The 12,480-nt window shown below is 41.8% G+C and overlaps 1 protein-coding gene across 5 annotated transcripts in view; it reads left to right on the forward strand.

Annotated features, from left to right (window-relative positions):
• rell2 (RELT like 2) overlaps positions 1-12,260 on the forward strand; it is a 57,575-nt gene extending 45,315 nt beyond the window's left edge. Inside the window, exons 2-6 of one of the 5 annotated variants that reach the window (XM_037461350.2) lie at positions 7,116-7,342; positions 7,747-7,809; positions 8,472-8,526; positions 9,051-9,136; positions 9,231-9,279. In XM_037461350.2, the coding sequence (XP_037317247.1) occupies positions 7,147-7,342; positions 7,747-7,809; positions 8,472-8,526; positions 9,051-9,136; positions 9,231-9,241 (411 nt within the window). In that variant the 5' untranslated portion in view covers positions 7,116-7,146 and the 3' untranslated portion in view covers positions 9,242-9,279. Of the gene's footprint in view, positions 1-7,115; positions 7,343-7,708; positions 7,810-8,471; positions 8,527-8,962; positions 9,137-9,221 lie in introns of those variants that run through there. The other 4 variants (XM_037461346.2, XM_037461345.2, XM_037461348.2 and 1 more) reach the window with 4 other exon arrangements.
• The last annotated feature ends 220 nt before the right edge of the window (positions 12,261-12,480 follow it).

A 12,480-nucleotide genomic window follows, 5' to 3' on the forward strand; every position in this document is an offset into this window, starting at 1 on the left:
GGTTGAGGAGGTCTCGAATCTCGAGGCACATCTCTCGGTAGCCTCTGGGCCCGAGAACGAGGTCCGTCTCGCGCTGCCAAAAAGGACTTCCCACCTCCAGATAGTCGGGGGCCCGAACGCTCCAAAACTCCGCTGAGTCCTCCTGGGGTCGCGTCATTCTGTCACGCTCGCAGCTGAAGCAGGATAAAGGGAGGACTCAAGCGCAGAGTTTTTCCAGTTAAAGTGCTCTTTATTCTCAAAAACCAACCAAAGACGTGCTCCAACGACGAAGTACATTTAGACAATGACGCGACAGGGGACAACAGGCACACAGGGCTTAAATACACAAGGGAGGTGCAGGTGATTGGACACAGGTGGAGACAATCACGCAATCACAAGACAAGGCAGGAAGTGAAGTTAACCCAGGACCACAAGAGACATGAAACTTCAAACTAAAACAGGAAGCGAAGCCAAACCGTGACAGTAGCATTATCTGTTCCGTGAGAAACCGCTTTTAATGCAGTCTGAGCCACTTCGTTGCACATTTCCATTTCCATGGCTGTGTATGAACACAGGATTCTCTTTCAGAACATACCAGGGCCGGGTCTAGGCAGGGGCAAGAGGGGGCTTGGCCCCCTCAAATAAATGTTGTGCCCCCTCAAACTAGGTGCTGGAGCTAGGTGCTGGAGCACAATGTCCCCTCAAGATTTGTGGCTGTCCCCTCATACATGCCTGTCTAGACCCGGCCCTGGAACGTACACAGATGAGACAGCTGGCGGGCCATGAGATAATTGCGGAATTTGAAGTCTTGAGAACCGTTCATCCTACCATTAAATTAATTTTAGCATCAACCAGAGACACTGTATAGATTTTTTGTATGAAACAGTAAGCCGTTGATGATGAAAATGATTATGAGTATGATTTTAATAAATAATTTCACACAAGCACAAGTGATCAAGAATGAGAATTACAGAAGAGTGGAAGAAGAGTATAAGCACTGATTCATACATACATACCACATATTCCTGTAGAAGGTTAACTGGATTTTCGCCAATGTAGACACAGACTCCTTTAATGATCCACTCTTGTCCAGCATCTACACCAGGGGTCAGGAACCTTTTTGACTAAGAGAGCCATGAAAGCAAAAAATTTGGAAATTTATTTCAGTGAGAGCCATTGTCACGGTTTGGTCCCTCTTCCTGTTTTAGTTTGAAGTTTCATGTTCCTTGTGGTCCTGGGTTAACTTCACTTCCTGCCTCGTCTTGTGATTGCGTGATTGTCTCCACCTGTGTCCAATCACCTGCACCTCCCTTGTGTATTTAAGCCTGTGTGCCTGTTGTCCTTTGTCGCGTCATTGTCTAATGTCCCTCGTCGTTGGAGCACGTCTTTGGTTTTGTTTCAAATAAAGAGCACTTGGTTCGAGAAACTCTGCGCTTGAGTCCTCCCTGCAACCTGCCCCAGCCATATAATATATTTTAAAAGTGAATTCAACTATCCTCACTATTGCTAAAGAACCAGCAAAGCTAGCCGAATTATAGTCACCTTGCCAGGTCCATACGCGGAGTTGCTGCTGGCTAGCTTGCACCCTGCTCAGAAGCTCTCTTCCTGCTTCTTTTTTTCTGCTGTCTCCCGCAGGGTATTTTGATGCAAAGGTAGCGTGGCGCGTGTCGAAGTGCCGCTTTACATTCGACCGTTTCAACGATGTAATTTTGTCATTGCAAATTAGACACACCGCAGAACCCGCTCTCTCCACAAAGGCGAATTCTTCGGTCCATTCGTCCTGAAATGTACGATACTCGTCGTCTTTTTTTCTTTTCGCCATCTTCTTCGTCGAAGGGTTAGCTTTGAGCTAATGACCGAGCAGACGCAGTCTCAGACTGATTCAAAAGGGGGCGTTTACCTGTTTTACCCAGCAACGGCAAACGTAGGCCAGTATCATCCAATCAAATAATGGACAATTGCTCCTGCAGCCCTGAACAGGACATGCGCAGTGAAAAATCGATGGATGGATTAAAACAAGTGAGAATATTTTGTTTTATCTGCGAGCCATATGCAATCATCAAAAGAGCCACATCTGGCTCGCGAGCCATAGGTTCCCGACCCCTGATCTACACCATCACACTGAAAGGACATGTTCTAGATTAATGTCTTGATTCAGCATGCGTGGGATAATGTTGCACGGTGTACCGGTACTAGAAAGGTACCTGGTACGCGGAATCCTTATGTTGAAAACGGTACGGTTTTGAACATTTTTAGTACCGATACTTAATTAAAAAAGCAGCAACCAGAGCGCACTCAGTGTTCCGCTGCTTGTCCGGCTGCCTGCACGCATTGACTGGATGGGTGGGGCTTCCAGCTCACATGCAACAGGCAGCCGTCACTCAGAGACATCTTAGGGAGACATGTGTTCTGGAAATACTTTGGGTACAAAGTATTTATTATTTTATGCATTTTTTTGGTCTCAAAAAGAGGAAATAGCTGGGTAAAGGAGGATGTCTGCTTTGTCTTGTGTTGCACTTGCTTGATGTTTGACTGTTAGGAAAGTTGTTGTCAGGCTAGCCAACACAGCTACAGGGCTGCCAACTCTCACGGTTTCCCCGTGTGACATACACGCTTTTGCATGTTTTCACACGCAGTCACGCCACACATCCAATTTCCTACACGCTGGTTCATCTCCAACCTCGCAAACGGTAAGTGGCGCATCTGTGACGCTATTCGCGTGACAACTTGCCTCAGTCAAACATCAAGCAAGTGCAACACAAGACAAAGCAAGACAGCAAATAAGTTCCTGAATAGTCCAGCAGAAATATAAACATGCAAAATAACCTACAATTTCACTCATGGACTCACGGACAACATAAAATTGTCCGCCAGCTCAGCCGCTCTAAATGCAGTGTTTGCTTTCTGTTCACTTACATGCATCGCAATACGCTAAGGAATCAAATTTTTTAATTGTTCCAACATTATCAAATCACAAAGTCCATCAAAACTCTCAACATCTGCAGCAATTGAAATGGCACAGCAAATCACGAGCAAAATCCACATTGGTTTGTTCATCACTTTTGTCCCACTTCCTGAACTTCTGGCAGTAAGCCTCAGGGACCATCTCGTATGCTTTCAAGACAGCAGATTTGACCTTAGCCAGTGAGCATTTTTGGTTGAAAAGACGTTGAATAGACGTCTATGCCCGTTGTTGAAAAGACGTCATTTTTTTTAAACCTATAAATAATGCTATAGCACAAAGTAGAGGACGACATTTTACCGTATTAAAAATCACATTGAAATGTGGTTTAAACAGATATCGTTTCAACATCTATGAAAAGACGTCTGTCACTCTTAAACCATTTTGCAACGACTTTACAATGTCTGGCCATAGACGTGTTTTAACTGTCTTGTCCTGTCCAGGAAAATATGTTAGTCAAGTTGTCTTGTGAGTTCCTGTTTTCTTTTGAAAATACCTTCCTCTTTTGTCAGGCAACTTGCTCCGTCCTCCTGTGGCGGTCTGATTGTCTGCCCTGCCCCTGATTGTTTCCACCTGCGCCCCTACCCTGCGTGTGTGTATATATTGTCTGAGTCTCCATTTGTCCTGTGCCAGTTCGTCTTGTCCCAAGCCATGGAACCATCGTTCATTTCATCGGCTCTTGCCCCTTTTTGTTAAACTTTGATTTTTTTGGTGAACCTGGTCGTGCGAGTCGTGCATTTGGGTTCTGTGATGGAAGATTTTGCACAGACAATCGTGAAGTAAGAAACAAAGGCTCCGAGTCAAATATGTCTTTCTCCGTTTATTTCCTTGCAAGGGAAGAAAGGTCACAACAGCTACATGCTCTGCAGACTGTCATGAACCAACTTCTTGCCCCCTAACAGAACGAGGCAGTTCTTATACACAAGTTCAGTTATCGGTGGCGTCAGCAGAAACCTTGACCACCTTGTTGAGTCTCTACAGCCAGGATACTCAGGACAGCTAGTCCATGTAAGACACATCAGTTCTTTGACCATGGACTCGCCCTCCTAACACTTGAAAACAAATCTGGTTACACACATACGACCTACTTTGTTTAGTCTCTAGAGCTAGGACGCTGAGGACATTTATCAGTGCAGAACACTTCGGCTCTCCTACCATGGCCTTTCCATCTCAGTACTTGCAATTAATAAACAGGTTATACAAATGAATCATTTTAGAAGAGTTACATATATTTTTGCCATTACATTCCACTCTTTTGATTATATAATAATCACACACTGCATCAATTTAGGATGCCTACTCTAAAACATTTACGATCTGATATTTACCACATTGATTATCATAAACAGTTACATCCGGACATCGCTCACAAACCTTGGCCTGTCACAGAACAAAAACTCCCTACAAAAACCCTCCAAAATGGGGGAAAATAGGAAGAAATCTGTTAAGAGAAGAAAAGACTGAAAACCTTCTCCCAGGATTGAGCATTACACCGCAGATGTCATGTGTACAGTATAACCATTTACTCATAGGAAAATAAAAAAGTTTAAATCACAATACTGGAACTTGATTTACCATCACACAATATAGATATAAAATATTGTGAAAAGGTCATTACATCAATCATACTTTCGTGATACACTAATAAATGCGGAGATAAAAGCTGTTTTTGTGAGAATTTCATTTCTCCTTGTTTAGCAAGCTAATGTGGAACAAAAGATGTAGAACACCAGGAATGAACATCCTCATGATAAAAAACATAAATGTCACGATGCTTATGTGTCGAGGTCGTAACAGTTAAGGTCGTCAAGGGAGTCAGAGTCACTGTTGGGGTTATTGTCAGAGTCATGTCCAGGGAAAAATTTTGGTGGTGAATCATTAGGTGACACCAGGCTGTACATAGCTATTTGTTTCGCAAATAGTTGGGCAATCGTATGACGGATCAATGGGATACCGCAAATTACAAAAGCGAAGAGAGCACAAAGGATAGTAGCTACTTGTATTAATGTTCCTTTCCATGAATACCACAAACGTGTGAGCCAATCTGGGGAGGGAGTTTTGTCCTTTGCCATAGATTCCCGAAGTCTTGTCATATTTCGTATCGCCTGATGGATAATTCCTTCGTCTTTGTCATTTTCAGGGATAAACGTACAGCAATATTCTCCTACGATAGCACAAACACCTCCTTGGGCAGCGGTCAATTGGTCTAGTACCATGCGGTTCTGCATAATCATCAAACGCATGGCAGTCATTTCCTCGCGAATACCCTTAAGGCCCGCTAGAGTCATGTTTACAAAACTTTTGAAACGGTAATCAACTGTTTCTAATCGTAACGTGTTTTTTGCCACTCCTGTCCATGGAAACAGTCCCCACAAAACTTTAACTGATGTACTGGCGTGTTTGAACTCGTCAGGCACATTGCTGCCCCAGACAGAGTCGTGTGGTTCAAAATTGACTTCCGGGTTAAGGCCAGTGTCCAATGCGGCCCCTTGTTTCGTTCGTTTGTTTGTCACTGTTGTAGCTGCGAGAATAAAAGTATGATCAGTAACGCGAACAGGGGTACATATTCCGCTCCACTGCGGAGGTAGAGACACGCGGAGGGTGGTGCCACACAGCCACCATCCCTTGGTCACTGGATAAGTCCCGTTCTCACCAGGGAGAAATGCGAAATGATAAACGGAACAATTAACATCTAGTGGACAGTCTTGCGGACGTAATGCAGTAAAACCCCAGCCGGAACATGACCATCTTTGGAGATGAATGGGCACTTTTGCGGCCCTTTCTGCAATGCCCTTGGCTTGGCAAAAGCTTACGTTATGGTTTTTGGCGCAGTCATTCCGGAAAGGTGGGAATTTGTCATAATTGCAATTTAAATCTCCCGTGGAGGATCCCCCAATGAGGATCGTGTCACACTTAGCAGGGTCTGTTTTTCCCACCGAATGAGTCCCATTCCGAGCATAGCAAAGGGGAAACCGTGTTTGGATTTCCTGAGCCTGGAGGACAAATGTAGACGTTTGGTTAGCTGAGTACTGTTTGATATTGTGATGTTGAGAACAGACTGAACTATTTACCTCCTCCCATGGAGATAGGCTGTCAAAATACCAAGACGTTCCGTTGCTATCGAATACAAACACGTCCTTGTCGGGCTTATACCAGCCACTACTTGAGAGCCCGCAGAAACAACCTTCAGACTTCCCCAGGGGTGCTACAGTTAACTGTGGTTGATTAGAGCTAATGGGTAGCAAAGAACATACGTAACAGTTGGAAACATTTTCTCTTGTCGCTACGTGTTTAGCATAGCGCCACCACATATTTGCAGAATATTTGTTCAATGGGTTTATCCCATTTTCAAACCAGTTGTCTAGGCGGGTCAGTCCTCGCTTGGTGCGGTTGTGAATGGTCGAGTTAGAGTCAGTCTTGTTGTCGCGTTGGTCACGTAAGTCGTCTAAATGTTTCTGGTGGAGGACAAAATATGGAATTAACACAAATAAAATGACACCTGTAAATAAACAGATGGTTACCCGAGTTCCCCCCAGTCGTCTGAGGGGGCTCCATGGGCGTTGTCGCTCCATGATAAGGAAAGAACCACTCTTTAGGTAATGGACTACGGAATCACAAAAAGATGCTGAGATACAATGAAACTGAAGCAAGCAATAATATGAATAAAACTGTGGTGACACCAACGACTACTGTGTCTATGTGGAGGGGTTTGACAATTATAGAATTTTAATGGTTTTAATAGCTTAAAGTGTGAAGACGTTTTAGCGTGCCTTGGAAGAAATAGAAAAAGATGTTGGGTAAAGATTCGAAGAACAATACTTGAAATCCATCAATGCATTCCAACAATAAAGATTTGAAGAACAATACTGCTGAGGCAGCCTTCCAGTAATATAAAAGGAAGTTATAGTAGCTTTTAAGCTGAATTGCACTAATCACTTTCAACAAACTGTCAAGTTTTCTAACCAACCATTTGCTAACTGACCCTGGTACTTTGTTTGAGTTTAGTTAGCAAACTCTTTTTAGCCTTGTCAACTACTAACTGAAAAATAAATGTATCTAATTTATTCAAAATACACGTTTGTACCACTGAACCTGTTAGTCATTACGGTTTTGTGGAACAGTTATCAAAGCCGCTTTATATAGATATATCTTCCTCGATTTCTTTGTTTCCTAGATCTATTCATGACTCAGACCAAACCTACGTTATGACTGAATTAGAAGCTCCTGGGGTGGTGGATCATCCCCCAACCTACATCATCTTTGTGGTGGTCTTCCTCTTCTTCCTCACTGGACTGTTTGGTTTCCTTGTCTGCCACCTACTGAAGAAGAAGGGCTACCGCTGCCGCACTGGAGGCATGGACGATGAAGAGGAGGAAGAGAAGCTTGGAGGAAATGCAGACGGTGGGTTGAGACTCAACAATGAGGTCACAAGTAACTAAAGGCATAGTCATTAGATATCATTCAATTTTCTAGTCTTGGTGAGTATTTATATGTGAATAATGTTTGGTGAGTCTGTTTTGTAATGTTATCAGTGTATTCAAGGGCTACCACTCAAACATAAGGCATGGCTAGAGTTGCTTGGTTGCTCAGTTCATTATAATAATTACATGGACTTTCTACTAGGGAGATGGCAGTGTATGTCCAGAAATGTTTGCATTCTCACATACCCTACACATCTTATGGTTTTGGGGTTCTGTTTGCAGTGCATTAAAGAAACTTCTATTCATCCCTTTAACTTGTGTTAAAAAATGTTTAACTTGACTACAGGCACTACACCCTTTTAAAGCTGAGGGCTTCTCTTTCAGATGAGGACGAAGAGAACCAGGACACAGTGGAGCAGATCCTCAAATGCATTATTGAAAATGAAGGTGACCAAACAACTGCTCAATAGTAGTTTGGATTAAATAATTGTTTAGTTTACTGCAAATTAAGATTGATTCAGTTAAAAAGTCAAAATTAATCAATTTACTTCATTTCTGCTATACTGTTATCTGTATCCTAATCCTGTTTTCAAGAATCGGGAATCAGGAAAAATGTATTACCATAATATGTCAGACATACAAGGAATTTGGCGGTTGGTGCATGACAGCAGACAGTTCGACAATAGACAAGAAGACAACATAGTGCAAGGAATAAAATAAAATATAATGCTATGGGTTAGTAATCTAAATCTATGGGTTAGTTTAAAAATAAATGAATAAAATTAAATTAAAAATTGAAACTAAAGTGCACCAGTGAACAGAAAGTGACAAGTGCATGTGGAATGTGAAGAAAGTGACCAGTGGGATGATAGAGTCAGTCAGTGGGGGATGAGTTGATGAGTTGACTGCTGACGGGAAGAAACTGTTGTGGCGTGAGGTTTTGAGAATGTTACATTTCATTCATGAATAGAAATGACACACTGTCATACATAATGCATTCAAACTACAATTTTATGCCTATTAAAGGGAGATTGCTGTGTATCGGTAAATCCATACTGATACTTAATTAGTGTAACTCTTTGATTTATTATTATTTTTGTTTCCTGCAGCCAATATGGAAGCCTTCAATGAAATGTTTGGAAACCATGTGCGCCATGACCCCAGGTAAACTCATCCAACAGTCTGTATTAGTGTTAAATATTGTTGACTGCATACAGCTTTTTATTTTATAACCTTGAGCCTTGATCACAAATTAAGGAATCCCCTAAAATTAATGCAAACAAAGAATTATTTTTCTCATTAGAGCTGGAATGTCACTGAGCAGAAGCACTATGTAACACACTATGTGGTTTTCCATTTCTGACTAGTGTATGCAATATATCATTTTAAAACCAGGAACATGTATTACCTTGTGTTTATGACTCCAAAATCTCAAGGGTAAACTATTTCATTGTAAAAGACTACTTGTGTCTAAACAACATAATTTGACAGGTTAAAATGTTTGCTAACATACGTGATTCCAGTATTGGACTACACACTATACACACTCTTTAATAAAAAGGATGTTCGTAGTTCTATTAATGATAATGTTGATGTCCAGGTTGCGTAAGGAGTCCGTTGGTGTTCCTCCCCATCACCACACAGTTCACTCTGGCACCGAGCACAACTCCTGTCACCTGTGTGCCCAGGTCCGATCTAAAAAGGCCCGGAGACAAAGTCGAACCCCCCACTCAAAACAACGACCGGGAGAGCAGACTGTTTTCTCTGTTGGCAGGTAGCAGTCATTGCAACAACTTGAGCAGAATGCAAGGTTGACCAGAGTTGCAGAAATATTTGATCCCTTTTTTTAATAAACAAAGTCGTTTCAGGTTCCGGGTGACGCACACTGATAAGAAGCTTCATGGAGGTCCTAATCCATTGGACGGGTCAGGAGACCAGCTGGACCAATCCCAGGACAGTGAGGAGCGTAAGGAAGGCGTGTATAATCTGAGAAGCATGTTCAAAGATGTCAGATCACCTTCAGAGGGCTCTAATGGGGTTACTGTGAATGTGGGGAAACGCAGGAAGAGTGTAACTCTATTCGGGTTAAGGCGTAGCAGCGACCCAATTGGCATTAAAGAAGAAGGAACAGTAAAGGACACTGGAGGTGTTGAATTCCCAATCCAGCAGCAACCTGTAGTGCTGGAGGAACTCATGCAGGCAGAGAACATTGAAGTTGCTAATGTAAATGATACTAAACCTGGAATTAAACCTGAAACCGAGGCCTCAAAGAGTCAATCTCCTGGTTCTGTTAATTTTTCTCAAAGTAAGGATCTCGTGTTCAAACCTTCAGGTGAGACTTCTATGGCTTCTGCCCAAAGCTCTCTTCCAATTCCATCTACTGGTTCATCTGCACATTTATTAACAGCGAAACAACGACATGTTGTTGAGGATAAGGTGTTAAAATATGAAGATGATTTGGATCATGGACCCCTACAGACCTCTACACCCATTGCCGCCATGCCTGAATCCATTCCTGTGTTCACTCCTGTCAGTCCTACTGATGAACCTGAACCATGTTTAAGCCCAGGTTTCTCAACTACCAAAACAACATTTGACCCAAGCTCTAGCCTAGATCTGGAATCAGGGTTTGGCCCAAAACCAGCTTTAATAAGCTTAGGTTCATCTCCTCCATCTTCATTACCAAACAAGGCTCAATCTTCATCCCCTTTAAAGATGCCTACCTCACCCTTGGTGGTCATAACGCGCAAATGTCTAAGCTCAAGAAATACACCATCAGAGGCTGCAAAATTAGACTTTTCCTCAAGCACCAAACTGTCTACAAGCTCAGGGATGTCTAGCCAGGCCCCTGTTCCAGCTTCATCCTTTGGAAAACGTACATTGCAAACAACAGTCCCTTTACCTGCTTATACAGCTAGCTCTAAACCTGAAACCATGCTAGTATCACCACAAACCCTCTCTTCTTCTCCAGCTGACCAAAACATATCCTTAGGATACTCGCTTCGTCTGACTTTGAATTCGGGTGGTGTGGTGTCTGTAGCATCTATGACCAAAGGGGATCTGATTTCACAATGTAATGTAGTCACAATGATCGAGGATGAAGTATCCTCTACTGCAACAAAAAAACAGAAAGGAGAAACCTCTGAAAAAGCAGGAATTAGTCCAGCTGTTGGTCAGGAAGGAAAGGTTTCAGGTGTTGCACAATGTGAAAGTCAATGTGAAAAGACTCCTAGAGCAGAGGTTATTACATTGGTGAGTAAAGCGAAAGATGATATGGTGGAGATGGAGGATATTGGAGACTGCAAAGTGACACAGGTGGGAGAGGAAGAGGAGGAGTTGGAGAAGATGGTAAACATTTAGTCAAAGTAGGAATGTTTGGTGAAGTCTCAAATGGAAATGGTTGAGCATTCAGTTCTGATAATCCAAAGAAAGAAGGGAAGAGTGTCTCAACGTGGTGGACTATAACAAAGGAAATGTCAGAATGATAAAATGAATTAATTATGGACATGCCTTTAATCGTGTAACCACAGCAGTGGATAAGTTGCTGTGAAACTAGACTGGCTGCTTAACTGACTAGCTGGTTGTCTAATTGAAAACCACCCGATGCTCTTCCACTGTTTGATTTAGAGGACGATACAACAGATGTTAAATGTTTTAGCCTTTTCACCACATGTCACAGATACTTACATAGCTAACCATTTTGTAGACCATGCTTTTGTGTTTTTGATTTTACAGGCAGGTCATGGGGGAGTTTATGAATAAATTGTATTGTCACTAGCAGACCATCTACTTGGCTAATGGGTTAGTTGGCATATTGTCGCTTAATTGAGTAACTAATGATTATATTTAAGTCTTTCACCAGAGCTGTCTGACTATACAGCAAAGCTAGTTTGCCTTATTTGGGAAATATTATTTATTATTGATGTATATGTTTGCTAAGTGCTGGAAACTTTTAAATTCCTAATTTGATTGATTGTGAATCAACATTTACAGTATGCTCTTTTGGCAGGTTTGCCAATGGGTATATCTCAGTTTGTGAATATGCAACAAGTTCAAGTATTTCTGTTTAACCTATATCCATGGCTTACAGCAAGATGAAAAAAACAAGTCAGTACCATGACAACATATCTTACTTACAACTCTGCAAATACCAACACTCGGTCAGTGCCCCTCAGCATCAAATGGAGAAATGGAAACCTAACCAAGTAAACGCAATAACTAAATAAACCAAGATTGGAAGTAACAAGCACAAACTGAATGCATCTGTTGATGAGAGAGTTTATTTTGAAAATACATCATGCATGCAGCGAGCGTAAGCAGGTAAGGGTAAGCTCTTACACATCCAAAACTGAGGCTAGAGGAGTAACTAGCATAATAGCTTGAAGCGCAAGGCCACTTTTCTAGTGTTGGAATTTCACGAGCTAGAAGTGAGACATTTTCAGAAAAGTTTTTTTTTTTACTAATCTTTTCTCTGCTAATCTGCTATAAATTCAAGAGTGCAAAACAATGGCAACAAATAATGGACAGCAAGTATAGCCATAAACTGTTATAGAATGTACTAATGCTAAATAATACAAAGCAATGCTACAGCATTGTGGTGTGGGAGCGCCATGAATGAAATAAATAAATGAAACTTAAGATATGAACTTAATCTTAATCATATTGCCTCATATTTTGGTCTGTGCTCCGAAAATGTGTAATAACTCTGTAACTACTTAATCTATCTTGACAATTTCTTTTCTATCAGGCTAAAGATGAACCCCTGTAAGTGTGATGTCTAAAAATCAGTTAATATGTTACTGGTGAAGAAATAAATCAATATGACACAAAAAACATAATAAAAAATGTTGAGAATTGCCTGAAAAAAAGTCTCTTAACAGCCCCATAAGTCCTATAAAACATGAAAATACCAGGCTTAAACACATCTATGTGAAAGCCCAGTGTGTAGACAGTACACATCGAATGGTCGTTGATAGAGTGATAATAAACTACACTAGGGCGGCTTTAGTGAAGGCATCGCTGCAAAGACGGGAGGTCCCAATATCCAGAATTTTTTCGTAGTTCAGGCTGTTGTAGTCCGACGTGCCTGTTTCATCCCCTTTTTTGAATCGTTGATGC

Source organism: Pungitius pungitius, chromosome 2 (genome assembly GCF_949316345.1).
Source record: "Pungitius pungitius chromosome 2, fPunPun2.1, whole genome shotgun sequence".
In the NCBI taxonomy this organism is placed as follows: Eukaryota; Metazoa; Chordata; class Actinopteri; order Perciformes; family Gasterosteidae; genus Pungitius; species Pungitius pungitius.